The sequence below is a fragment of the Molothrus ater genome, chromosome 5 (assembly GCF_012460135.2).
Source record: "Molothrus ater isolate BHLD 08-10-18 breed brown headed cowbird chromosome 5, BPBGC_Mater_1.1, whole genome shotgun sequence".
Classification (NCBI taxonomy): Eukaryota; Metazoa; Chordata; class Aves; order Passeriformes; family Icteridae; genus Molothrus; species Molothrus ater.
Window position 1 is genome coordinate 569,943 of NC_050482.2, and position 26,688 is coordinate 596,630.

The 26,688-nt window shown below is 61.8% G+C and overlaps 1 protein-coding gene across 1 annotated transcript; it reads right to left on the reverse strand.

The window, feature by feature from the left end:
• Positions 1–6,520: 6,520 nt before the first annotated feature.
• On the reverse strand, positions 6,521–23,148 carry DENND6B (DENN domain containing 6B). Its single transcript, XM_036400498.2, has 20 exons — positions 23,011–23,148; positions 18,747–18,785; positions 18,626–18,668; positions 17,746–17,858; positions 16,226–16,306; positions 15,091–15,196; positions 14,595–14,674; positions 14,386–14,448; positions 13,740–13,795; positions 12,974–13,096; positions 12,196–12,291; positions 12,025–12,119; positions 10,673–10,738; positions 10,490–10,554; positions 9,566–9,655; positions 9,260–9,313; positions 8,819–8,928; positions 8,273–8,375; positions 7,600–7,674; positions 6,521–7,258 (listed from the first exon to the last, which is right to left on the reverse strand). Exons 1-20 carry the CDS (start codon positions 23,146–23,148, stop codon positions 7,136–7,138), a joined length of 1,719 nt encoding a protein of 572 aa, XP_036256391.1. The 3' UTR covers positions 6,521–7,135.
• Positions 23,149–26,688: the final 3,540 nt, after the last annotated feature.

Consider the following 26,688-nt stretch of genomic DNA (forward strand, 5'->3'; position numbering starts at 1 on the left):
AAGGGACCCCAGAGCCCCTGCAGTGCCACCCTGCCATGGCAGGGACACCTCCCACTGTCCCAGGCTGCTCCAGCCCCAGTGTCCAGCCTGGCCTGGGGCACTGCCAGGGATGCAGGGGCAGCCCCAGCTGCTCTGGCAATCCCAGCCCAGCCAGGAATTGCTCATTGCCAAGATCCCATCCCTGGCTGCCCTCTGGCACTGGGAGCCATTCCCTGGGTGCTGTCCCTGCAGGCCTTGGCCCCAGTCCCTCTGCAGCTCTCCTGGAGCCCCTGCAGGCCCTGCCAGGGGCTCTGAGCTCTCCCTGGATCCTTGTCCTCTCCAGGCTGGGCATTCCCAGCTCTCCCAGCCTGGTTCCCTGGGAACTGAGGGGCTCGGGCCCTGCAGCAGCTCCGGGGTCTCTCTGGGCTCTCTCCATCAGCACAATGAGCTCCCTGCTGCTCTCCCGACGCTGCTCCCTCGTTCCCGGTGTGCCCGGGGGCATCCTAGCGCTCATTTGGGCTCTCCCGTGCCTGGGGCTGATCCCTCCCCGCTCCCGGGGCTGGCACGGCGCCGCTGCTCCTCTGGGAAGCTTCTGCCTCCCCGGCCGGGCAGGTTCCTCCGGCTGCACCGCGGCCGTGTCCCACAGCTGGGCGTGGAGCGAGCCCGGGCAGCGGCGGGAGCCGCTTCAGCTCCCATCCCATCCATCCCGGGCTGCGGCCATGGCCAGAGCGCAGGAACAGCCCCCGGCTCTCTCGGATATCCAGGTAAAGGCGTGCGGGGCGCTCCGGGAGAGGCTGAGCTGAGCGCTGCGTTCCCATTCCAACAAACCCTGCCCGAGGGAGCGCCCCCCGCACGGGACTTGGGCCGGCGCTTTGGGGACCGCCGGCGAGGCAGGGCGACAGCCGGGCAGGGCGACAGCCGGGCAGGGCTTTCGCTGGGGCCGCAGGGCTCTTCCCTGGCTCCTGCCCCGCTCTCCCGGCGCTCTCCCGGGCCCGGGGTCTGCCCGGCTCCGCGGCCGCTCCGGTTCCAGAGGCGCCGTCGGGAGCCGCCCCCAGCGCGGCCGCGGGCGGGACGCGGCTTCTCGGCGCTCCCCAGCCGCAGGTGAGGGAAACTTGGGAGGGGATCCCAGCGAGAAAACTCGGGAGGAAGAAGCAGGGAAACCCCGCCACGTGCAGCCGCCGCCGAAGGGCTGCTGTGGAACCGGCCCTGCCCCTCCGCTGCCCCCGAAACGCCTTTGCTGCGGTTCCTGGGCACGGCTTCGGCCAGGGATGGCCGAGGGACGGAGTCCGGCCGTGCCCAGGGTCCCGCATCGCACCCCCCGTAGTGGCTCGGGGTGGCCCCGCTCCCGGCCGGCCGAGCTCCCTCCGTGCCTCCCGCAGGTCCTGGTGCTGACGGGCATCACCCTCCCGGCCGCGCTGCTCAGGTGGGTCCTGTCCCTGTCCCTGTCCCTCGCCCTGGGCTGCACCTGCCGGTGGCAGCGGCTCGGCCGGGACATTCATCACTCGCCCCGTCCCCTGCAGCCTCCTGGGCAGCGGATCCGTCCTCGCTGTCACCTCCTGGCAGGGGCGCTGCTGCCACATCCAGGTGAGTGCCACCAGCTTGTGGCGGTGTCACTGCTGGCACAGGCAGGTGAGTGCCACCAGCTTGTGGCGGTGTCACTGCTGCCACATCCAGGTGGGTGCCACCAGCTTGTGGCGGTGTCACTGCTGCCATATCCAGGTGGGTGCCACCAGCTTGTGGCGGTGTCACTGCTGCCACATCCAGGTGGGTGCCACCGGCTCCCAGGGACACAGGGCTGGGTCTGGGAAGGTCCGCGGGAGCTCCCGGGGAGCGCGGCCGCTGCCGGCAGAGCTAACGCGGTGCCCTGTCCCCAGCTGCGCCCCCTGTTCCTCCTGGCCCTGGCAGATTTCCTGGGTGCCACCGCGCTGCTGGGCACAGGAACCATCCCGCTGCTGCCGGCCCCGCTCTCCGTGCCCGCCTACGCCGCCTGTCCCTACGGGCGGATGCTGACCACGGTAAGGGGACACTGCTGGGGACAGCTGAGGCTGCGGTGCCCTGGGGACACTGTCCTGGCGTCCCCTCCTCGGGGTGGGCACCGGGACAGGTCTGCCGGGGCCGGGGTGTGGAGCCCGAGGAGGGAAAGGACGGGGGCAATGTCGAGGGGCAGAGGGAGGGTGGAAGGTGCCCTGGCAGCGCTGGACACAGCAGGATCCGCGCTCCCTTTCCCTCTCCTCTCTCTCCCAGACCTCCTACGCCGTCTCGTTCCTCATGGTCCTTGTTTACGCGTACGAGTCGCACCGCACCGTCCTCGGGGGGCGAGCCCGGCCCCCGGCAGCGCTGCAGGTCCGTGCCTGGCCCGGGCGCAGCCGGGAATCGCCCTAGCCACACACGGCGCTGTGTCAGGGCAAGGGAGCGGCGGGGCGGTCCAGGGCAGTCCTTTCCCCGGGAGTTCGGGGTTCCCCCGGTCCTGGCGGGGCGGGGCGGGGCGGACCCTCGGCTGCGGCCGCCCCTCAGCCCCGGCTCACGGCGGTTCCCCCGCAGGAGCGGAGCCGCTGCCTGGAGAGCGCCTGGCGGGGAATTCCCTACGTGCTGGCCTGGTAGGTGCCCGCTGCCAGCCCCGCCGGGGCGCGCCGGCCGTGCCGGGCTGGCCCGGGGCCCGCTCTCACCCGCGCCGTGGCCCTTGCCCAGGCTGGTGCCCGCGCTCACGCTCCTGGTGCAGCTGCTCGCCCGCGGCGCCTCCGCCGCCGACATCGCGCCCGTGGTGCCCTGGGCCGGCTCCAACGACACCTTCAGCCTTTACTGCTCCAGGTACGGCCCCTCCGCCTCCGCCCTGCCCGGGGCAGCCCCCGCGACGCCGGGCGAGGCTTTGGGAGCTCCAGCACCGCTCTGTCCCTGCAGCTGCCTCCTCCTGATCCACCCCAACCGGGACATCTGCTCCCAGGTGGGCGCTGCCCCTCCCTCGCTGCCCCCCACCCACTGACCCTCCCTGCGGGGCCGGGGGGCTCCGGGGGGCTTCGGACCCCGCTCATTCCCCGTTGCCTCCCAGTCCGGCGGGGGCAAGAACGCGGGGCTGGAGGAGAAAATCATCTTCCTGCTGTACCTGCTGCTGGTGCTCGGCTGCTGCTCGGTGAGGCCCCGGCCCTGGGGGAGGCACGGGGGGTCCCCAGGCCCCGCTGACCCCCGCCCTTCCCCAGCTCCTGTACCGGCGGGTGCGGCTCCGCTGCCGGGGGAACGCGGCGCTGCCGCTGCTCAGCCTGGACCGGGACGGCGGCTTCGGGGGCAGGAGCGGCCGCAGCGTCAGCAAAGCCTTGCTGTACTTCCAGCTGGTTTTCCTGCTCTGCTGGACGCCAGGCAAGGCCGGGGGGTGTCCCACAGCCCCGAGCCCTGCAGGGTCACACTGGGGGTGTTTCACAGCCCTGAGCCCTGCCAGGTCACACTGGGGGTGTCCCACAGCCCCGAGCCCTGCAGGGTCACACTGGGGGTGTTTCACAGCCCTGAGCCCTGCAGGGTCACACTGAGGGTGTCCCCAGCTCCTCCAGCCCTGCAGGGTCACACTGGGGGTGTTTCACAGCCCTGAGCCCTGCAGGGTCACACTGAGGGTGTCCCCAGCCCTGCAGGGTCACACTGAGGGTGTCCCCAGCCCTGCAGGGTCACACTGAGGGTGTCCCCAGCTCCTCCAGCCCTGCAGGGTCACACTGAGGGTGTCCCCAGCCCTGCAGGGTCACACTGGGGGTGTCCCACAGCCCCGAGCCCTGCAGGGTCACACTGGGGGTGTTTCACAGCCCTGCAGGGTCACACTGAGGGTGTCCCCAGCCCTGCAGGGTCACACTGGGGGTGTTTCACAGCCCTGCAGGGTCACACTGAGGGTGTCCCCAGCCCTGCAGGGTCACACTGGGGGTGTTTCACAGCCCTGCAGGGTCACACTGAGGGTGTCCCCAGCTCCCCCAGCCCTGCAGGGTCACACTGAGGGTGTCCCCAGCCCTGCAGGGTCACACTGGGGGTGTCCCCAGCCCTGCCAGGTCACACTGGGGGTGTCCCACAGCCCCCAGCCCTGCAGGGTCACACTGGGGGTGTCCCCAGCCCTGCAGGGTCACACTGAGGGTGTCCCCAGCCCTGCAGGGTCACACTAGGGGTGTCCCCAGCCCTGCAGGGTCACACTGAGGGTGTCCCCAGCCCTGCAGGGTCACACTGGGGGTGTCCCCAGCTCCCCCAGCCCTGCAGGGTCACACTGGGGGTGTCCCCAGCTCCCCCAGCCCTGCCGGGTCACAGTGAGGGTGTCCCACCAAGGAATGTCCTTCTGTGTCCCGCCTGCAGCCTTCCTCCTCACCATCCTCTCCTTCACCAGCATCAGCCCTGCCTCACTCTTTGTGCTCTACGTGTCCACAGTGAGTAAAGCTCCTTTTCCATGGCTCCCAGGCTGGACATTTGTCCCCATCCCACGTGGGAGCTGTGACAGCCCTTGGGGACACCCCGGGCAGGGGGAGGACACGGCCCTGGGCCCATCTTCCCACTGGATTTTGGGCTGGGATTTCCCCCTTTGGCTTTTCCTGGGGGCTGGACGTGCTGTAATTGGCCACACCAAGAGGAAGCCCCCCCGTGTCCTGTGCCACCCTGCCTGGGCTGTGCCTGCAGGGACCGGGAGCCCTGACCCTCTGTCCCTGTGTCCCCAGGCCCTGAGCGTGTCCCTGCAGGGCTTCCTGCACAGCCTGGTCTATGGCTGGATGAGGGAGAACTTCCGACGGGAGGTGCTGGCCCGGAGCCTCTCCCTGCAGAGCCCCGGGGGACTCAAGGCTTTCTACGACGACTCCTTGGGGGCTGCTCCCTGAGCTCGTCCCATTCCCTGGGGGCTGCTCCCTGAGCTCATCCCATTCCCTGGGGGCTGCTCCCCGAGCTCATCCCACTCCCTGGGGGCTGCTCCCACCTCATCCCATTCCCTGGGGGCTGCTCCCTGAGCTCATCCCATTCCCTGGGGGCTGCTCCCACCTCATCCCATTCCCTGGGGGCTGCTCCCACCTCATCCCACTCCCTGGGGGCTGCTCCCTGAGCTCCTCCCATTCCCTGGGGGCTGCTCCCCGAGCTCATCCCATTCCCTGGGGGCTGCTCCCACCTCATCCCATTCCCTGGGGGCTGCTCCCACCTCATCCCATTCCCTAGGGGCTGCTCCCCGAGCTCATCCCATTCCCTGGGGGCTGCTCCCACCTCATCCCATTCCCTGGGGGCTGCTCCCCGAGCTCATCCCATTCCCTGGGGGCTGCTCCCCGAGCTCATCCCATTCCCTGGGGGCTGCTCCCCGAGCTCATCCCATTCCCTGGGGGCTGCTCCCACCTCATCCCATTCCCTGGGGGCTGCTCCCACCTCATCCCATTCCCTGGGGGCTGCTTCCTGAGCTCATCCCACTCCCTGGGGGCTGCTCCCTGAGCTCATCCCATTCCCTGGGGGCTGCTCCCCGAGCTCATCCCATTCCCTGGGGGCGGCTCCCTGAGCCCCCACCTCATCCTATTCCCTGTGGGCAGCCCAAAGCCCCGGCAGGATTTGCACATTCCCAGCAGCTCAGGTCAGGACTCTGGGGCACTGGGCTTGTAGGAGATGGGGTCTGGCCTCCTTGGGAGGAAGGCAAGGCTAAGAATACATCCCTGAGGGAGAATTCCTGAAGGAGGAAGTTGGGGCTGTTGAAGAACAGCTACAAGAGATGGGGGAGTGCCCATCCCTGGAGGGATTTCAAGGCCTGTGGATGTGGCACCTGGGGACACGGTCAGTGGTGGCCTTGGTGGGAATGGTTGGACTCGATGGGCTCCAAGGTTTTCCCAGCCCAAATGCCTCTGTGATTCTGTGATTCCATGTCTTGGGAAGGGCAGAGGGACGCACAGCCACCCACAGGCGCTGTGACCCCTCCAGAAAACCGGGATGGCCACGAGTGACCAAGAGCAGGGACAGCCCTTCCCAACTCAATAAACCTCCCCAGCCTCCAAACCAAGACCCAGTTTGGCTCCAGCGTTTCTTTTAAACCACGATTTTCTGCTTTACAGGAGGGTTTGGGGCCTGCACGGACACACCTGGGATATGTAAGGCTTTACACTATCCCAAAGGATATTGCTCAGAACTCCTTACTCCAGCAGGGCAGGGGCACTGAGACACCCAGCAGCCTCCTGCAGCTCTGCCTGGCTCCAGAGGGGAAATTCAGGAAGAGTTCAGCCCCCTCTGAACCTCCCCAGCCCTGAGAATGGGCAGGGACAGCACAGCTTCCACTGGGAGCACTGGGAGCTGCCCCAGCTCAGGGCAGGAACAACCCAACAACCCCACCACGTGCAGAGGTGCTGGGTTCGACCCTCCAGGCTGCCACATCCCTCCCAAACCCCTTTTTGTAGGATAAAATTCCGTCCCTGGATGGAGCCCCTAGTGGCGCAATGCAGTTTTGGAGTACCAATGCCCTGGCCCCAGCAAATCCATTCCCGAGGCAGGAAGGGGATCCCGGGCACAGGGGCTGCTCTGGAGGCAGGGGCAGAGCAGCAGGGCCCATTCCAGCTCGGCACAGGCTGTGAAATCAGCTTCTCCAGGTTTTATTGGGAAGGGGCTGGCAGGAGCTCTCCCAGTGCCTGGGGCAGAGCCCCAGCCCCGCTGTGTCCCTGGAGCTCAGGCTGGGTTCTCAAGCAGAATAAATAGGATTTGGGGCCAGCTCCTGCCAGCAGCCATTCCCAGGCACTCCGGGGAGCTCTGATCCCTGCGGATGCTCCTGCCCCTCCTCTGGCTCTGCCCTGGAGAAACAGAGCAGCAACTGTCCATGTCCAGCAACTCCTTCTCCTGCTCCCCCGGCCGCCCAGGGGCAGGGACAGTTCTGTCACCTCCTCCCCGTCCCCAGGAGCTGCCCTGAGCGCAGCCCCTGCAGGGCCGCTCCTGCTGCTGCTGCCGGGCGGGACGGGGCCGCGGGCACGCCGAGGATCCAAGCACGGGTAAGGATGGGGTGTCCGGGCGGGCCCTCCCGCCCTGCCGGTGCCGCCCAGGGGCCGATTCCGCGGGGACAGCCCCAGCCCAGCTCCGGGAGCGGCGCCCGGCCCCGCCCCGCGCTCCGAGGGCGATCCCGGCCGGCCCGGGCAGGAGCTGCCCCAGCGGCTGGAGCGGGCTGGGACAGGCTGGGAAGGGTCTCCAGGAGCCCCCCGGCTCAGGGGTGGTGCAGCACAGTCTGGAGGTCCTCGGGCAGCGAGCCGATGATGGTGTCGATGTAGAGACCCACCCTCTGCAGGGTCTCCTCCTTCACGGGCAGGTGCTGGCAGCGAGCCCTCACCTGCGGGGAAATGGGAATGAACGCATTCCAGGGGCCTTTCCCCTCCGCCCGGGCTCTGCCTGCTGCAGCTCAGGTTAAAAACGGGCAGGAAACGCCACCTGAACCTCGGGAGGGGAAGGACTTCCCTGGATTGTCCTAATTCTGAGGGTTTCACATAAACACCGAACTTCCCTGGATCCTCCCAGCTCTGAGGATTTCACACAAACACTGAACTTCCTGAGCTTCCCAGCCCTCCAGGGAGGGAGAGCAAGGTTTTCCACAGCACAGGTGGGATCTGTGTCCCGGATTTCTCCCCACCCAGAGAGAGGAAGGAGTGCAGGGGGAGGGAGGCAGGGACTCACCAGCTTCTCCCGCAGCTTCAGCACCAGGTCCACGATCTCCACCTCGGACTTGTCCTTCATCCAGGCCACGATGTCCTAAGGAGAGAGTGGCTTCCCTCAGGGACACTTCCCAAGGGATTCCCCTAAGGAAAGCCTGGAGGTGAGCAGGGGCTTTCTCATCCTCATTCTTGAAACAGTGACAGAGCCCCTGCAGTGCCAGCCCTGCCATGGCAGGGACACCTCCCACTGTCCCAGGCTGCTCCAGCCCCAGTGTCCAGCCTGGCCTGGGGCACTGCCAGGGATGCAGGGGCAGCCCCAGCTGCTCTGGCAATTCCAGCCCAGCCAGGAATTCCTCATTGCCAAGATCCCATCCCTGGCTGCCCTCTGGCACTGGGAGCCATTCCCTGGGTGCTGTCCCTGCAGGCCTTGGCCCCAGCCCCTCTGCAGCTCTCCTGGAGCCCCTTCAGGCCCTGCCAGGGGCTCTGAGCTCTCCCTGGATCCTTCTCCTCTCTGAGTAAACCCAGCCCTGTCCCTGCCACCCACTGCTTTACAGACACAGCCCTGTCCCTGTCCCAGCCCTGTCCCTGCCACCCACCGCCTCACAGACACAGCCCTGTCCCAGCCCTGTCCTTGTCCCTGTCACCCACTGCTTTACAGACACAGCCCTGTCCTTGTCCCTGTCCCTGTCACCCACCGCCTCACAGATGGCCTCCAGGTGCAGGGCCTCGAGCTTCTGGGTCATCTCGCGGTGCCGCTGCCGGAACCAACCGTCGAAGTTGGGGGACTTGAAGAATCGCCTGTGGAGAGGTTGGGAATTGTGATTTGTGGGGTGCTGGAGCTGGCAGGGACCCACAGGGCAATTCCATCCAACAACCCCACCTGTGCCCCACAGCTCCCCGAGGTGACCCTGGGCTGGCTCAGGGACACACCAGGACATGGGCACAGATTGCCAGAGCAGCTGGGGCTGCCCCTGCATCCCTGGCAGTGCCCAGGGCCAGGCTGGACACTGGGGCTGGGCACACACTGGGACAGTGGGAGGTGTCCCTGCCATGGCAGGGCTGGCACTGCAGGGGCTCTGGCTCATACTGGATTTGCCCTGGATTTGCTCTCACTGACCATCCTGAGCTAATCCATAGATGAGTTCTGCTGAGTCCCACAGCTCCCACGGGGTCCCAGTGCTGATGCAGGGTTTGCTGCCCGTTGGGACAGGCCCAGCTGGGGCTGGGATCAGGATTCTCACCTGTAGAGCCCCAGCCAGTCCCCCTTGAGCACACAGGTGAGCTGGGGGCCAGCGTGCTCCAGGCTCTTCATGAAATCCTCCTGGCAGAACGGGCGGATCTGGGGGGGATTCTGCACAGGGAAATTCACATTAGTCCATGGAAATCCGTATCAGAGATTCCCAAAGGAAACCAGGAAAACAAGGGCTGCACTTCTAGTGGGAAAGGTACCCAAGGCACTGAGGATAAAAACACCCCGAAGTCAATCCTCATGTGAGATTCCCAGTAATTCAGCTCCTGGCAAAACTGGGAATATCTGTCCCAAAAATTCTTCCAACTTTTCAATGAATTTTTCAAGGAGTAAACCCCCTCTTCCTTCAACAGGGGAGGTTCCCAGGAGTGTGCCCAGCACCCTTAACCACTCCCAATCCCAAAGGGAAGGAGGACTGGGAAGTGCATCCTACCTTCCACGGAGTGATGGCTCTCTGCAGAGGCATCAGGCTGGCCATGTAATGCTCCTAAAACAAGAAAAGATAAAAATAAAAATAATAACTTACAGTTGAGGGGTCTCTTGTGGTGCCCCTGGCAGTGCCCAGGGCCAGGTGGACACTGGGGTTTGGAGCACCTGGGGACAATGGGAGGTGTCCCTGCCATGGCAGGGGGATGGGGATGAGTTTAAAGGCCCTTCCCACCCAGCCCCTCCAGGGTTCCCTGCTCCGGGGTCTGCCACAGGCACCGCGCCCTGTCCCCCCAGGTGTCCCTGCACTCACCAGAGGGATGATGAAGCTCTGGGTGAGCTCCAGGAGGTGCCTCCTCAGCAGAGCGCTCTGCACCTCCGAGGGGCGCTTCCGCTGGATGCCCTGCGGGACACAGGGGGTCACCCACGGCACAGCGGGGTCACACGGGGTCACACGGGGTCACACAGGGTCACACGGGGTCACCCACGGCACAGCTGGGTCACACGGGGTCACACGGGGTCACACGGGGTCACCCACGGCACAGCCGGGTCACACGGGGTCACACGGGGTCACCCACGGCACAGCTGGGTCACACGGGGTCACACGGGGTCACACGGGGTCACCCACGGCACAGCTGGGTCACACGGGTTCACCCAATGTCACCCACGGCACAGCCGGGTCACACGGGGTCACACGGGGTCACACAGGGTCACCCACGGCACAGCTGGGTCACATGGGTTCACCCAGTGTCACAGCCAGGTCACCCAGATGTCCCCTCACTGTCACACACAACCTGCAGCTCTGCAACCACAGGACCCTGAAGTGCTGCCCAGACTCCAGATCCCCAAATCCAGATCCCCAGATCCAAATCCCCAAATCCAGATCCCCAAACTCCAGATCCCCAAATCCAGGTCCTCAAATCCAGATCCCAAACTCCAGATCCCATAGCACAGATTCCATCCTCTACTCAAACACATTAAAATTTCAAGTTCCACTACACAAAACCTGGGGTTTTTTTCAGGATTTTTTGATATCAATTCTTCTCACTCAGTTTATTGTTAGCACCAGGATTTAATCCTCCCTATCAAGTGGAAAATCCAAAACCTGGCATGATGAATGGTCCCATTACAGACTAAATCATCCCAAAGTGTAAGTTCTGCTCCTTTGGAGAGCTCTGTCTGCTCAAAGCGAGCTCTTGGCTCAGTTTCCCACCAGGACAGAGTGGGAGGTGCTTACCTTCAGCAGCCTTTTGATCAGGGTTTTGTCTTTGTGAAGGAATGTTTTATAGGAAGTGTAGATTCCTGGATGGCAAAAGCACGGGATCAGGAAAGATCAGGAGTCCCAAACGGCCACAGCTCCCTGCTGCCCAATCCCCAGGGGAAGGGTCAGTCCTGAGGGATTCCCGAGGCCTGCACCCACCTGGTTTGGTGTCCAGGGTCTTCAGCTTGGCCAGTTTCTTCACCTTCACCTGCTTGGGCAGGTCTCCTGTGACACACAGCAGGGACAATTCAGGCTCCGTCCTTCCTGCTGTGACGGCACCTGGGACACCCAGCCCTGCCCTTGCCCACCCTCAGAGCAGTCCCAGCTCCCTTCCCTGCTGGAATTCTGGGATGAGGATGTGCTAAAAACCAGCTCCTCCTGCCCAGGCCTTCCTTGGCTTCCCAGTCTACAAAGGTGCTCGATAAAGGAGAGGGGGTTTCTCTCTCTCTCCACCTCTCTCAATTTCCTGCCCAGGAGGGGCTTTTCCTCTCCTGGAAGCTCCAGGACAGCAATTCCTGCTCCCCACACCCTGCCCCAGCTCCGTGCTCATCCTGCACATGGCCACAGCCAGAGGTGAGCTCCTGTGGCTGCTGGGCTCTCCCAGGAGAGTAAATCATCACTGCCAGGGCTGCTCCCTGCAGCCTCCAGCTGCTCTGCCAGCCCCACAGAGCCCTGGGCCAGCTCTCCTTCCATCCTGAGCTTCCCCCTTCACCCCCAGCTCACTCGGCACCCTGAGCTCCCCTGACAGACACCCTGAGCTCCCCCTTCATCCTGAGCACCCCTGGTGTAGGTGCAGTTTGTGGTGATGGGGAGTGGGGCTGCCCCAGCCCATCCCCATGGCACACCTGGGAGAAGCAGGTGAGCAGCACTGACAGCACTGACAGCCATGGAGTGCCCAGGTGAGCAGCACTGACAGCACTGACAGCCATGGGGTGCCCAGGTGAGCAGCACTGACAGCCATGGGGTGCCCAGGTGAGCAGCACTGACAGCACTGACAGCCATGGGGTGCCCAGGTGAGCAGCACTGACAGCCATGGGGTGCCCAGGTGTGCTGAGCAACCACCCAGGGAGCAGAGGGCACACAGGTGCACTGCATGAACAGGAGGGCATAAAAGGGTGGGCTAAGAACAGCAAGGGCAGACACTTGCAGCCTCCTGAAGTGGTGTGGTGTTGCTCTGGATGGGCAGATGCCTGAAGCTTCCTGAATGGTAAGGTGTTACTGTGTATGGGGGAATGCTTAAAGCTTTCTGAAATTGGGGGATGATGCTCTGTGTATCGTGGCTGTCTTGACTGTGACACCCTGGCAGCCACCCTGGCCCCCTGAGCTTCCCTGGTGGGCGCCCTCAGCTCACCTGACAGTCACCCTGAGCTCTCCCTTCACCCTGAGCTCCCCTGGCAGGCCCCCTGAGCTCTCCCTTCACCCTGAGCTCCCCTGGCAGTCACCCTGAGCTCCCCTGGCAGTCACCCTGAGCTCTCCCTTCACCCTGAGCTCTCCCTTCACCCTGAGCTCACCTGACATGCGGGGCTCGCCCACCCGCAGGATGTGCGGCCAGTGCTGCAGGGTCTTGATGAAGAAGGGGTTGGTGACACCCACGACGATGTTGGGCCTGGAAGGAGGGGACAGGCTGAGCGCTGGTGGCCCTGGCAGTCCCTGAGGGGAGGCGGCAGGGCAGGGGCACTCACGGGGCCTGGGTGCGCGTGGTGTATTCCTTGAACTCGCTGTCGTGGATGGTGAAGTAGGGCCGGAAGTCGCAGCAGTAACGCAGGGGGGCCAGGCAGCTGCAGGGACAGGCACAGACCCATGCAGGGTCACCCCGGGCATGGCAGGGTCACCCCGGGCATGGCAGGGTCACCCTGGACACAGCAGGGTCACCCCGGGCTGGCAGGGTCACCTCGGGCATGGCAGGGTCACCCTGGACACAGCAGGGTCACCTCGGGCATGGCAGGGTCACCCTGGGCATGGCAGGGTCACCCCGGCCCAGCACAGGGCACAGTCCCTGCCCTGGGGCCGTGCCCACGCTGGGGCTGCCACAGCCCAGGGTCCCTCGGCCCCCCCTGCCCCCTGGGCTCGGGCCCAGCCGCTGGCACAGCACCCCCAGGGCCCTTCCCAGCTCTGCAGCGCCCCAGGGGCTGGGGCTGACCCCAGGGCAGCACCTGGCACCCGGCCTGGCTGAACCTCTCTGGGGAAGCTGCAGGTTTTTGGGGTTTTGTGCTAAGGCAGAGCTCTGAGCTGGGGAGAGAACATTCCTCAGAGCTGGACTTATCAGGGGAGATTCCTTTGTACTCCTCTCTATCCTTGCTGGAAAATGAGCGTGGAATATTTGCAGTTTGTCTTGCAAAGCTTCAGTTTGCTAGCAAACTAAACCCAACCCAGGTGAGCAGCACAGAGTGCATGTGGGAGGGAAAAGCTGCCAGAATTTGCTGTCACAGCTCCCAGTCCCTCCCACCCTGTGGGTGCTACCTGGTGAGGGCCAGGACCATCTCTGAGGACATGGTTGGGGATGGTGCCATCACCACCATGGGCTCCCCCAGCAGCATCAGCTCCCAGAGCATCTGGATGTGGATCAGCACTGGCTGGAAGCACCTGGGACAATGGGAACAATGATAGGGTCAGTCAGGATGGACAGACACAGCTGTGGCCTGCAAGCCCCCCCTGGTGTGCTCCTGTCTGGGAATTTGAGATCTAGGATGGACTTCCAGCATTCCACAGGGAAATTCAGGTGTTTTCACCTGGGCTGTCACTCAGTTGTTTCATACAAGTTTAAAGGAAATGCTCTAACTAAAGTCAGGCAATCTGTGATCAGAAAATCATGGAATGGTTTGGGTGGGAAGGGACCTCAAAGCCCATCCGGTGCCACCCCTGCCACTCTGGAGCCTCCTCTGGGCTCTCTCCAGCAGCTCCAGGTGCTGCTGCTGTGTCCCCAGGGCTGGGGGTCTCACCTGAGGGGGCACAGGGGCAGGATCCCCCTCCCCTGCTGCCCACGCTGGGGCTCAGCCCAGGGCTGGGGGGCTCTGGGCTGGGTCAGGTCCAGCTCTCACCCCCAGCCCCTCCCCTGCCCCCGGTGCTGTGCAGGGCACAACCCTCAGCTCAAACCCTGCCCAGAATCCCAAAGGAGTCCCTGGAATGCAGCAGCGTTTGATTCTGCACCATCCCTGCAATTTATGGGATGCTCCCAGCAGGGAGAGGGTGGCAGGTGGAGGGGAGAGGGTTGGGAGGAGCCTCTCACCTGAACAGATCCAGCTCATGAACACTGGGGAGAACCAGGGGGGCTGGTAACAGATTCTGGATGAGGAAGGGAGAAAAGGCTGTTAGTAGCTGTTAGTGAACTGTGAGGAGATGGGAGCAGCCTGCCTGGAATTCCACCAGCCAGCCACAGGGAACAAGGCTCACACCCTGAGGTGGGCAGCACTCAATCCCAAACTAACTCTTGTGCCTACAAACTAAGGAAGATTCCCTTTTTTTTCCAGATGGGAAAGGCTGTCCATGCTTGCTCCTTCGTTTTCCAGGGTTTCCTCTGGTGGGAGAGCGTTTGAGACACAGCAGAGCCAGCGGGGTTAGAGATGTGGCACCAAACCAGTGTTAGTCACAGCAGAGAAAGGGAGAGGGAAGGAATCCAAACCAGAGCTGAACCAAAACACTGAAGCAAATTCAGAACAACTCCAGGATGAAGGCAGGAGACCCAGTAGGGCCTGACTTCCCAGGAAAAGCAAGGGGAGCAGTGAGTAAAGCACCCAGACTGGGTGCAGAGAGCCCTGTATGACCCCAGGCAGGAGAGCCTGGCGTGGAGCTGCTGAGACCACAGTGATCCCGGGCCAAAGGATTCCCAAGAGGATTCAGGATCCAGCTCCTCCCTCTGTGCCAGCCCCTCTCACCTCCTGGTTGCACTGCTTCACTGGGCTGGAGCCTGGCTTGTCCACCCGGGATGGGATCCTCACCTGCAGGACAAGGAGAGCAGGGATCGCACTGGGGTGGGATTGGCGGGGCAGAAACTTCCCAGCCACCATTTCCAGCGGGAAAGGCTGTGGGGAATGTGGGCTGGGCAGGGATTTCACATGCAGGACCGTGGAACAGGTCCAGGTACCTGGATGACAACTCCCATCACGGGCAGGTTCAGGGTCTGGCCAGGCACTGGGGGTGGCCACTGGTCGATCTCGTTGCACACTGAGGGACACAGGGAAGGGAAGAGTTTCACCTGAGAGAGAATCCAGCTCATCCTGGCATTCTGAAAGGGAATTGTTCCCTTTCCCAGCTCCCCCTGGCTTGTGGCAGACCCAGAGCTGATAGATCAGGATGAAATGACCCAGGCAGGGAAGGCCGGATGGAGGCACAGCAGATTCCTGCCTTTGGGAATACACTGCGTTCCTTGGGAACACCCTGCATCCAAACTGACAGCCCCACCCCCTCCCTCCCCACAATCCCTGCTTTACACCTGCTTATCCGCTTGGACAAGCAGGAGGAAGTTCTTCCCTGCTGGAATGTGCTCCAGAATGAAGCCATTCGGAGCATTCCAGCTGTTTTCCAGGAACCTCCCAATGCAGCCCCTCTATCCCAGGCTGGAATTCCTGCCCCCAGCTCACCTGCCTCCAGGCAGGGCTCCAGCTTGTCGAAGTATTCCGGAGCAATCAGCTGCAGCAGGCACTGGAACAGGTTCACGTAGGGAAGGCGGGACACGAGCACCAGGGACTGGGAACGGCACATTTGGGATCAGGACCCCCATGACCCCAGCACTGCACATTTCTGTACTGCTTAGAGAGGGGTGAACTTTAAAAACCCAGCACTAAACCCGTGGAGCAGCTCCCAAGCAGCACTTTGGTGGAGTTCTTGCTGCCACCTGCTCGTGAGCCAGGATTTGGGAGAGCAAAGGGATGGGAGCATGGCCTGGCAAAGGAGCAGCTGGAGAGGGAATAAAAGTCAATTGCTGGTGGGTTCAAAGCTCCCAAAAACCATTTCAGGTGGAGAAGCACAAAAGAGTGACTCCTGAAATGGGAATTGGGCAGATAAAGTCAAGGAATGCTGGGGAAGGACAAAGGAGCTTGGAATAACAAATTGTGTCCAGGAAGGCCCTTTTTGTTCCAATTGGGGTTTTCTTGTGAAATAAATCCCTGGTTTTTACAGCTGTCCCAACCCAGCCTCACTGGAGGTTTCATTGTTACACTGACTCTCCTCTTCCTCAAGCCATTAATGAGTGCATTAATTAGGAATGCAGGAGTCATTTAAACCCCTCCTGTCCAGCCCCAAACTTGGCCATTTGAATTCAAACCTCATCCAAGTCTGATAATTCCTTCCCTGAGCAATCCCACTGTTCCAGTGGAAAACTCACTGGTTTAGTGGGGATGGAAAAACTGATTTCTGCATTAGCAGGAGTCTGAAAGGAACTCCTGGAGGTGGAGGGCACAAAGCTCAGGACATTGCTGGGACTGAGATGTCCCCATGGACCAGCACAGGACAAGGGGGAACGGCCTCAGGCTGGGCCAGGGGAGGGTCTGGGTGGAATCAGCAGGAATTTCCCCATGGAAAGGGGCTCAGGCCTTGGCAGGGGCTGCCCAGGGAGCTTTGCAGTGCCCGTCCCTGGAGGTGTCCCAGGAATTCCTGGAGGTGGCACTCAGGGCTCTGGGCTGGGGACAAGGTGGGCATTGGGCACAGCTGGGACTGGATGGGCTGGGAGGGCTTGTCCAGCCCCAGGGACCCTGGGGTTCCAGACTCGGCACTGACCTTCTGGAAGTAGCCCCTCCTCATGGAGCTGTCCTTGACCTGCCGGAAGTACACGTACCCAAAATAGTGAGCAGCCTCTCGCTGCAGGGACAGAGGGACAGGGACAGACAGAGAGTGACAGAGGGACAGAGAGAGACAGGGAGGAACAGGAAAAGAACAGAGAGACAGTTAAGGACAGCCCAGCCCCACTGCCACCAACCCCTCCTGAGCCACCCCCCTGCTCTGACACCTCCCAGCCCTCCAAGAGAGCTTCCCATGGGGACACAGGGAGAGACACAACTGGAGCCAGGCTGGGAGGGCTGGGGGTGCTCACATGGAGAGGAAGATTCCAGGGAGAGCTCAGAGCCCCTGGCAGGACCTAAAAGGGGCTCCAGGAGAGCCGCAGAGGGACTGGGGACAAGGCCTGCAGGGACAGCACCCAGGGAATGGCTCCCAGTGCCAGAAGGCAGGGATGTGATCTTGGCAATGAGCAATTCCTGGCCCTGGAACAGAATTCCTAGAGGAAAATCTGTGGCTGACCCTGGATCCCTGGCAGCGTCCAAGGCCAGACTGGACATTGGGGCTGGAAGCAGCCTGGGGACAGTGGAAGGTGTCCCTGCTTCAGTTCCCTCTCCCAAAACAACTGAGGTATCCCAAATTCAGTTCCCTCTCCCAGTGGACCTGGGGTCTCCCTAATTCTGGTCCACCTCCCAAAATATCTGGGGGGTCCCCCTGACTCAGTTCAGTTCCCTCTCCCCAATTCAATTCATTCTTTGATCTCCCTGACCTAATTCCCTCTCCCAGCACAACTTCCTCTCCCAGCAGTTCCCTGACCCCTGATCCAGTCCCACCTTTGATCCCATTCCCTGTGCCAGCAGTCCCTGTCCCCTGATCCCATTCCCTGTGCCAGCAGTCCCTGTCCCCTGATCCCATTCCCTGTCCCAGCAGTTCCCTGTCCCCTGATCCCATTCCCTGTGCCAGCAGTCCCTGTCCCCTGATCCCATTCCCTGTCCCAGCAGTTCCCTGTCCCCTGATCCCATTCCCTGTCCCAGCAGTTCCCTGTCCCCTGATCCCATTCCCTGTCCCAGCAGTTCTCTGTCCCCTGATCCCATTCCCTGTCCCAGCAGTTCCCTGTCCCCTGATCCCATTCCTTGCCCCAGCAGTCCCTGTCCCCTGATCCCATTCCCTGTCCCAGCAGTTCCCTGTCCCCTGATCCCATTCCTTGCCCCAGCAGTCCCTGTCCCCTGATCCCATTCCTTGCCCCAGCAGTCCCTGTCCCCTGATCCCATTCCCTGTCCCCTGATCCCATTCCCTGTGCCAGCAGTCCCTGTCCCCTGATCCCATTCCCTGTCCCCTGATCCCATTCCCTGTCCCAGCAGTTCCCTGCCCTGCTCTCCCTCCCCGTGAGCACAGAAGGAAATCCCTGTGCTGAGCCGTTCTTGTCTCACAGTTCCCACAGCCAGGAAAAGGAGGATTTCCCCAGGGCCCCCAAGTCCATGGCATCCTTGGCTTTCCCCGGCGGGTGTGAGGCCAGGACCCACCTGCAGCGTCACCGGGGCCTCGCGGTTGTACCTGCCCTCATCCTGGAACGGGCAGCTCCGGGAGCCCCCGGCCTGGCGCAGCCGGAAGCTGAACTGGGTGTCCCCGAGGCCACCTGGGGCAGAGACAGCACACAGGGACAGTGACAGGGAATGGCACAACGGGAGGGGCTGTGGGGAAATCCAGCAGGGAACGGGGAGGGACGGGGGAGAAACCAAAGCAGAGAAATCCAAAAGGGAGGGGAAAGGGGAAAAGTGGAATGGGAAAGAAAAAGGAAATGGAGCTATAGGAAAAAGCTTTTCCCTGGCAGGGTGGGCAGGCCCTGGCAGCTGGGGCTGCCCCTGCATCCCTGGCAGTGCCCCAGGCCAGGCTGGACACTGGGGCTGGAGCACCTGGGACAGTGGGAGGTGTCCCTCATGGTAGGGCTGGCACTGCAGGGGCTCTGGGGTCCCTGCCCACCCAGCCCATTCCAGGATTCCATGGAAATGCAGAAACCCTTACTGGGGTTATTATTCCATGGAAATGCAGAAACTCTTACTGGGGTTATTATTCCATGGAAATGCAGAAATCTTTAAAGCCCCAGGGCCTGGCAGGATGAGCGGATTTATTTCTCTTTGTCCCTTTGTGAAGCATAAACTCAGGTTTGGGAACATTTCTGCTGGAAGTGTCCCCTCCCCAGCTCCTGCTCCCAAACACAGGAATGTGACAGCTGCCACCCCTCCTGGCCACACCGGGAATTCCCTGGGAGCACAGGTTCCCACCCAGCAGAGCACGGGGGCTCTGGCCCAGCCCCAGGGTGCTCCCTGCAGTCCTCTCGGCCCTGCTCCACCCCAGGGACTGTCCTTCCAGCAGGGACACTTGTGTCACCCCGGGATCACCCACCTGAGTAGGAGTCTGGGAAGGACAGGTAGCAGATGCTCGTTTTCTGCAAAAAAACCAACACCCAGTGAGAGCCCTGCGAGCTGCCGGCAGAGGAGGGAGGAGGGGAAGGAAGGGTGGTTACCTCCTTCTCGGTGAGCCTGAAGTCGTGGGGATACACCAGCTGTGGAGAGAGCAGAGCCTGTCAGCCCCTGTGCCCACAGCTGCACACACAACAACGCCTCCCTGATCCCAACAGAGCCCGCAGGAGAGCACCTGGGATGATTTAAACTCTGAACCTGTCACTGAACCCGGCTTTATTTGCATTTCTGGACAGACCCAAAGGCTCCTGGCTTAGATTTATTGCTGAGAGCTGATGGCTGAGTGAATGAACAGCCCCAAATCATCTGGGAGTATTCCAGATGTGCAAACATCTGTTCTGTCAGGAGCAGGGCAGGACACACAGGAGGGACAGGGTGGAGAGGGAGCTGGGAAAGAGCAGGGGGGTGTGGGGGGATGCACTGCAGGGGGAACCAGGAGAGCTCAACAGCCATGGCTGAGACAAACCCCAAGGGAGGAATTCCATCAGTGCTGGAACTGATAACCTTGGAGGGCTTCTCCAGCCTGACTCTGTGCTCCTCATAACCCACAGAGACCACAGAGTCAGGGAATCCTGGAATGGGTTGGGTGGGCAGGGACCCCAGAGCCCCTGCAGTGCCAGCCCTGCCATGGCAGGGACACCTCCCACTGTCCCAGGCTGCTCCAGCCCCAGTGTCCAGCCTGGCCTGGGGCACTGCCAGGGATGCAGGGGCAGCCCCAGCTGCTCTGGCAATGCCAGCCCAGCCAGGAATTCCTCATTGCCAAGATCCCATCCCTGGCTGCCCTCTGGCACTGGGAGCCATTCCCTGGGTGCTGTCCCTGCAGGCCTTGGCCCCAGTCCCTCTGCAGCTCTCCCGGAGCCCCTTCAGGCCCTGCCAGGGGCTCTGAGCTCTCCCTGGATCCTTCTCCTCTCCAGGGGAGCACCCCCAGCTCTCCCAGGCTGGATCCCTGGGAACTGAGGGGCTCCAGCCCTGCAGCAGCTCTGGGGTCTCTCTGGGCTCTCTCCAGCAGCTCCAGGTGCTGCTGCTGTGTCCCCAGGGCTGGGGCAGCTCTGCAGGTGGGTGGCACAGGGTGGGTCCCGAGGAGAAGGATCCCACAGAGCCCCTCTGAAGTGCAGGAATTGCAGCGGAGCAGAAGGAGCCGGCCCGGGCCGGGCTGAGCTGGATCTCCCGTGTCAGCCTCGGGAGCTGTGCTCCAGAGTCAGCTGCAGCTGCAGCCAGGAGCTCCCCCAGTGCCTGACTCTCCTCTCCAGGCTAGAAATAGCCCGGGTGGCCCCGTGCCAGGGGCTGGAAGTTCACCCAGCTCTGACAATTCCCGCGGATCCCTTGGCGAGGGCGGCGCTCTGGCCGTGCCAGCCCAATTCCCAATTACCAGCGCTGCTGATGAGCCCTGCTGGGAGAGAAAAGCCACCAAAACCCCGAGGCAAAATGATCCCCGAGCATTGGGACCTCAGCGTGGACAGGGAGGGCTGGGATGCTGCAGTGGGAGGGGATTGGGATTGTCCCAGGGCATCCATCACCTCCCTGCTCCCCTTGTTCTGTGCCAGGACCCCCAACACCTCCCCGTGGCTGGGACTAATGAGCCCCTACCCAAAGATTTATCTGTTAATTCCCAGGGAATCATGGCCAGGCCAGGGAGCCCTGGACAGCTGATCCTGGTCCATCAGGAGCCTGTGAATCCCAGCAATTGTGCTTTCCTCAACATTTGCTGCCTAATTCAGAGCAGGAGTTGGGACAAGGCTTCAGCTTCTCCTGCTGGATTTTGGGGGGGCTTTCTGCCAGAGAACGGTTGGAAAATCAGGCTTTAACCTCCAGGGCTGGAATTTATGATCTCAGAGGTCTTTTCCAACCTTAATCCCTCATCTCAGCTTCCCCTTCACTTAAACTCTGCTGTTTCTCTCTTTGGGGCGCAGGGAAATCATCAAAAATCCAAAAGTTCAAAATCTCAAATTCAAGCCAAAAGGAATCTGAGTCACTATAACTTTTCAAAAGCCAAAAAAAGGCAAATGAAAAGGAAATTAGGATGTGTAGAAGTCCCTGGATGTCTCCAGAGCAGCCCAAAAGGGCTTCAATCCCATCCTAAAGTGTTTATTTGGTTATTTGAAGGTGGGGGGGCCAGAAACAGGAATTCCATTTAATTCCTGCCTTGATTTGGGCTCTGCTTTCCAACACCTTCTCCACTGTCCATGGAAGCAGAGTGGGAATTGCTGAATTCCAGGATCTTTGGGCCCTCCCTTAGAGACTTCTGGATTTCTGAATCTCCCATTGCTGAATTTCAGAGACCCTCCAGGTTTGTACCCACAGAAACCCCCTGGGTTTGTATGGCCAGACCCCCTAAATTGGTACCCCCAGAGCCCCCCAAGCCCCCACAGCTTCTCCTCTTCCTGGCTTCCCTTCCCATGTCTCATCCCTGCCCCTTCCCCTTCCCTCTGGAACAGAATTCCACAATGCTTTTCCAAAGGAAGGGGGACAGGGGGGCTGTGTCATCCCCACTGACATGTTCCCAGTTTTCCTAAGTCATTTGTGCCACATAAGGAACATTTTCCCACTGAAACTTATGCAGGCAAATGGAGGAAAAGAAGGAAAATTCCTTTCTAGGGATGAACAAACTACATTCCTGCATCCCTCATCCACAAAGGCAGACAGGTGAGAACCCACCTTTCCACATCAAAACACAACTACAAAGTGTTGAATTCGCCATGTTAATTATTATCCCAGTATTCCTCCCTTTCTTGGGGTATTTCAGGCCGGGTTTTGCAGGAAAAAGGATCAAACAGGTGAAACTCGGGTCTGGAGGAGATTTTTTTATTCACTTTGAGGCTTCAGGGAAAGAAACAATCAAGTGTTCAAGGCAAGGGAGCAGCAACAAGGTGGAGTTGGTTCCTCCTGCTTCCCATTCCCTTTGGAAGCTCCAGCATTTAAAACTGGGAAGGCTGAATTCTCTGAAAACAAGATCAATCTCCCTAAAAAGGGCAGAGCAAGGAGTGACTCCCACAACCACACAAGAAATAAGAAGGAATTTGAGGTGATGCCTCAGGTTCAGACAAATCCACACTTCCCTGCTTTCCTCAGAGAGCAGCCCCTGAGGAGCCCAGCTCCCCCCAGACCCTCCTGCAGGACGAGCACTGGGCATTCCAGGGAATTGGGAACAGCCCTGTCCAGCCTTTCCCACCCCAATCCCACCCCCTCTGGCCCCACGAGGGGCTCAGCCCTGCTCCAACCCAGCCAGGGAACTTCCCCTCCCTGGGAATCCTGCACGGACACCTCCCTGCCCTGGCTGCTGGGAATGTGTGTCTTTGGAATCCTGGAATGGGTTGGGTGGGGAGGGACCCCAGAGCCCCTGCAGTGCCAGCCCTGCCATGGCAGGGACACCTCCCCCTGTCCCAGGCTGCTCCAGCCCCAGTGTCCAGCCTGGCCTGGGGCACTGCCAGGGATGCAGGGGCAGCCCCAGCTGCTCTGGCAATTCCAGCCCAGCCAGGAATTCCTCATTGCCAAGATCCCATCCCTGGCTGCCCTCTGGCACTGGGAGCCATTCCCTGGGTGCTGTCCCTGCAGGCCTTGGCCCCAGTCCCTCTGCAGCTCTCCCGGAGCCCCTTCAGGCCCTGCCAGGGGCTCTGAGCTCTCCCTGGATCCTTCCCTTCCCTCCCAGCCGGGCTCCATGGGACGTGTCACCCTGGGCAGGTTTTATTCCATAAAGGTCTCTTGGATGCTGCCCTGGCCCCTCCCTGCCCTGTGCACCCCCCACCCCACAAAGATCCCCCTCACCCCAAATCTCTGCTCGGGCCCCCCTCCCCTCCCTGTTCGCTGCCCCCAGCCCAACCCTGGTCCCCCTGTCCACACCCCCAACCGTGATACCGCTTTTCCCTGTCCATTCCTAATCCCGCTCTTCCCTGTCCATTCCTAATCCCGCTCTTCCCTGTCCATTCCTAATCCCGCTTTTCCCTGTCCATTCCTAATCCCGCTCTTCCCTGTCCATTCCTAATCCCGCTTCTCCCTCTCCGTTCCTTATCCCGCTTTTTCCTCTCCGTTCTTTATCCCGCTTCTCCCTCTCCGTTCCTAATCCCCTCCGTTCCCGTCCTTAATTCCCCTTCCACTCCGCCATCCCCGATTCCCTCTCTCCCCATCCCTGCTCGCTCCACACCCCCAGTCCCTGACTCCCCTTGTCACCTCCCTATTCTCGATTCCCTCTCCCCATTCCCGACCCTCAGCCCCATCCTTGATTCCCCCTTCCCTCTCCCCATTCCCGCTCCCCTCCTCTCCATCCCGGCTCCCCTCACAGCCTGAGGCGCTGTGCCCGTGCCCGTGGCGCACCTCCATGGCCTGTCCCAGCTCCAGATCGAAGGTCACCACACACACGCAGTCGATCCATGCGGCGAAGCGGCCCCAGGGCAGCGGGGAGGCGGCGGCGGCGCGGCGGGGCCGCGGCCCGGCCCGGCTCAGCGCGTCCATGGCGGCGCCGCCCGCGCGCGGCCCGCCCCGCGCCGCGCCCCCTGCCGGCGGGGAGGACCCCGCGCCAACGCGCCCCCGCCCGGCCGCGCCGCGCCCCCTGGCGGCCAGGAGGTCCCGAGCACCATCGAGACGGGAGCGGGCGCGCAGAGCGGCGCGGGCGGGGCTGTGCGGGTGTCATGGCGGCGGCGTGAGGGCTCCGCGGGGCTTGGGTCTATTGAACCCGCGGCCGCTTCACCGCTCAGCGCCCGGTCCCCGCCTGTGCCGGCCGGGGCCTGTCGGACCCCCGTGTGTGCCGGCCGGAGCCTCCCCCGGCCCCCGCCTGTGCCCGGTCTGAACCCCCGTTCGCAGCCCGTCCCGCGGGGCCGGTTTTAGGAGCGTTCCAAACACCGTTTTAGAAAAGGCGCTGTTTATTCCCTGCCGGGCGTGAGGAGGAGATTTCCACAAAGCAAGCTCAGGAAGGGGTAAAAAATGGCATCTCTTTTACAGGAGAAGTTGCACAGACCCGCCCCGGTGTAACTCACACTCTCCACCTGCCTAGCGCACAATTCGTTGTGTGACCTCACCTGACCCAGCTGAGAGTTGACTTTCGCTTGAGAGAGAGTTCTTTTATTGAGCGACTCCTGTTGTAGAAGTTACCTGACGCCTCAGTTACGTTTACAAAGGTGAGAAAATGAATTAGATCCCTTTAGAAGCAGTTTTCCCCGGGAATGAGGATTCACCGGGGAGCCCCGGGGCCGGGAGCTGTCCCGGGGCTGTTGGCAGAGCCGGGCACGGACGGGGCTGTTCCAGGGCAGAGGGCAAAGGCTGGCCCGGGATTGTTAGTTACCGTGATTTTTGTGGGATTCCAGGCACGTGAATGCAGTGCACGAGCTGCTTCCTGCTCAGGGACATCTGGGAAATGGGAAATATCGGGGATAAATCACAGATCTGTGGCAGGTTTGCTGAGGAGCTGAGGAGCACCCAGGCACTTTGGGGGGTTATTTATTGCCAGGGTCAGGCCCGGAGCAGAAGAGTAGGAGCAGTGTAAAGAGAAAATGTGAAAAGGAACCATTTCACCCTGGCAGTGCCCAAGGCCAGGTTGGACAGGGCTTGGAGCACCCTGGGACAGTGTCCCTGCCCACGGGACTGGGTGGGCTTTGAGGTCCCTTCCAGCTAAACCATTCCATGATTCCAGAGTGCCCGGAGGTGTCCAAGTGACCCTGAGTGTCCCCCCAGGCTCCCCGGGTGTGTGGTGACACACCAGCTCCTGGCAGGAGCTGTTTTCCACAGGAATCCCATGGCCAGGCTGCCGAGCTCCCACAGCAGCATCGCTCCCGTCGGTTTGGTTATTTGATTTTTGGCACTTCTTTGGTCCCCCCGTGCAGTTCGTTCAGTTTCAGCTCTTTAATGTCCTTGCCCCACCTGCCCCACCCCTGTCGAGCTCCCCTGGTCAGGGAGCAGAGGAGCTGCACTTAAACACTGCCCTGTCCCATGAACTGCTAATTAATGCTGATTATGATTTATTACAGGCTTGTAATAAAGCCTGCAACACTGCATTTACACTTGCCACACTTGGAGCTGATTCTTGCCACACAAGGGAGAGGAGGAAAAGACAGGGAAAATATGAATTAAAAATATTGGACATTTTTTCCTCAGTAACTCTTTGTCCCGCAGTAAAAATTAGTTTTAATCTTGTCCCAGGGGGTCTCCCATGGCTGATTTCACTGCAGCCACACGAACATTCCCACCTGGCCAAGCAGAAGAAAATTAACTGTGAATAAAAAGGGCAATAAAAGTGCTTAGAACATCTGAGAAGTATAAAAGTGAGGGCTGGAGGGTTTCCATTAGAATGGGAGCAGAGCCCTGTCCCTGGGCATGGAACTGTCAGGGGCAGTAGGTCACACCCAGCATCCCCATTCCTTCACAGAGAATTTCCCAGAGTCACGAGGCAGGACAGACAAATGTTGGAATCACAGAATCAGGGAATCCTGGCATGGCTGGGTGGGAAGGGACCCCAGAGCCCCTGCAGTGCCAGCCCTGCCATGGCAGGGACACCTCCCACTGTCCCAGGCTGCTCCAGCCCCAGTGTCCAGCCTGGCCTGGGGCACTGCAGGGATGCAGGGGCAGCCCCAGCTGCTCTGGCAATCCCAGCCCAGCCAGGAATTCCTCATTGCCAAGATCCCATCCCTGGCTGCCCTCTGGCACTGGGAGCCATTCCCTGGGTGCTGTCCCTGCAGGCCTTGGCCCCAGTCCCTCCGCAGCTCTCCTGGAGCCCCTGCAGGCCCTGCCAGGGGCTCTGAGCTCTCCCTGGAGCATTTCCCACTCCAGGTGAACATTCCCAGCTCTCCCAGCCGGGCTCCACAGGAGGTTTCCTTGACCTGAGGACCTGCCCCAGAGCAGTTTTGGTTTCCTGTTGTTGAAACCCCCGAGACCTCAGGCCTCCTTTGCCTGGCTCCTCCCGGTACCTCCCGGCGGGAGCCCTGCGGGGCTCGGGCTCTGCCCAGCCCAGGGGAGGCTGCAGAGCGGGATTTTCCCGGAGGGCTGAGCTTGGTGCTCTCAGGAGAGGCTGTGAGGGTCCGATGGCAGGAGCCGGCTGATCCCAGAGCCCGGCCTGAGCTGGGGAGCTCCGGCTGCTGCTGGACCATATTTGGGAAGGTCGGTGGTGCAGCTCTGCAAGCGCAGCGCTGGTGCCGAGCGCGGAGCTGCCGGGGCAGCGCTGGGGCCGCTGCTCATCTCCCCGGCAACCCGGCAAACACAACATTGCCCAACCCTGCCGGCTATAATTAACCGTGCGCCCCGGCCCCGCAGGAGCCGCTGCCCTGGCCGCCCGCGCTCCCGCACTGCCGGGCGGGATAATGTTCCCCAGAGCAGCGAGGAACATTCCCTGCAGCCCCGGGAACGTGCGGGGTGCCGCAGGCCAAGGAATGCGAGCTGCTCCTCGGGCTGTTTGCGCTCGGGCACTCGGAGCTGTGGGATTCGAACCAGGCCTGGTCACTCGGCCCAAAAGGCAGCCAGAGAGAAACGCCGGGGTTTGGAAATGCTCCCAGAGCAGCGCTGGGTGCTCGGCAGAGTCTGTGGCTGCGGGAGGAGGGAGGAGAGCTCGTCCCCTCCTCCCTGCAGGGCCGCTCAGATTAATGTCAAACTGGCGCTGGGAGATCCTGTTCTGATGCCTGCTGGAGGCACCAGATCACGCCTCAATCCTGAGCCAAGAATAGATCCCAGAATTCTTCATCATCCACAGCCTATTCTGGGCCTGCAGCCTCCCACCCAGCGTGTGCCCGCTCCCGCTGGGAATCCTGCTCAGGCTCAGCTCCGCTCCCTGCTCCAGAGCTGGGAGCTCTGCAGCCAGAGCGCTCCTTGTGCCGAGGGGCTGCCCTCACACAGAGCACCTGCAGGGAATCCTGCCATGGTTTGGATTGAGGGGGTCCCTAATGCCACCCAGTGCCACCCTGCCAGGGACAGGGACACCTTCCGTGAGCCCAGGCTGCTCCCAGCCCCAGTGTCCAGCCTGGCGCTGCCACAGCTGGGCTCAGCCCCTTGTGTCGGTGCTGAGGACGTTCC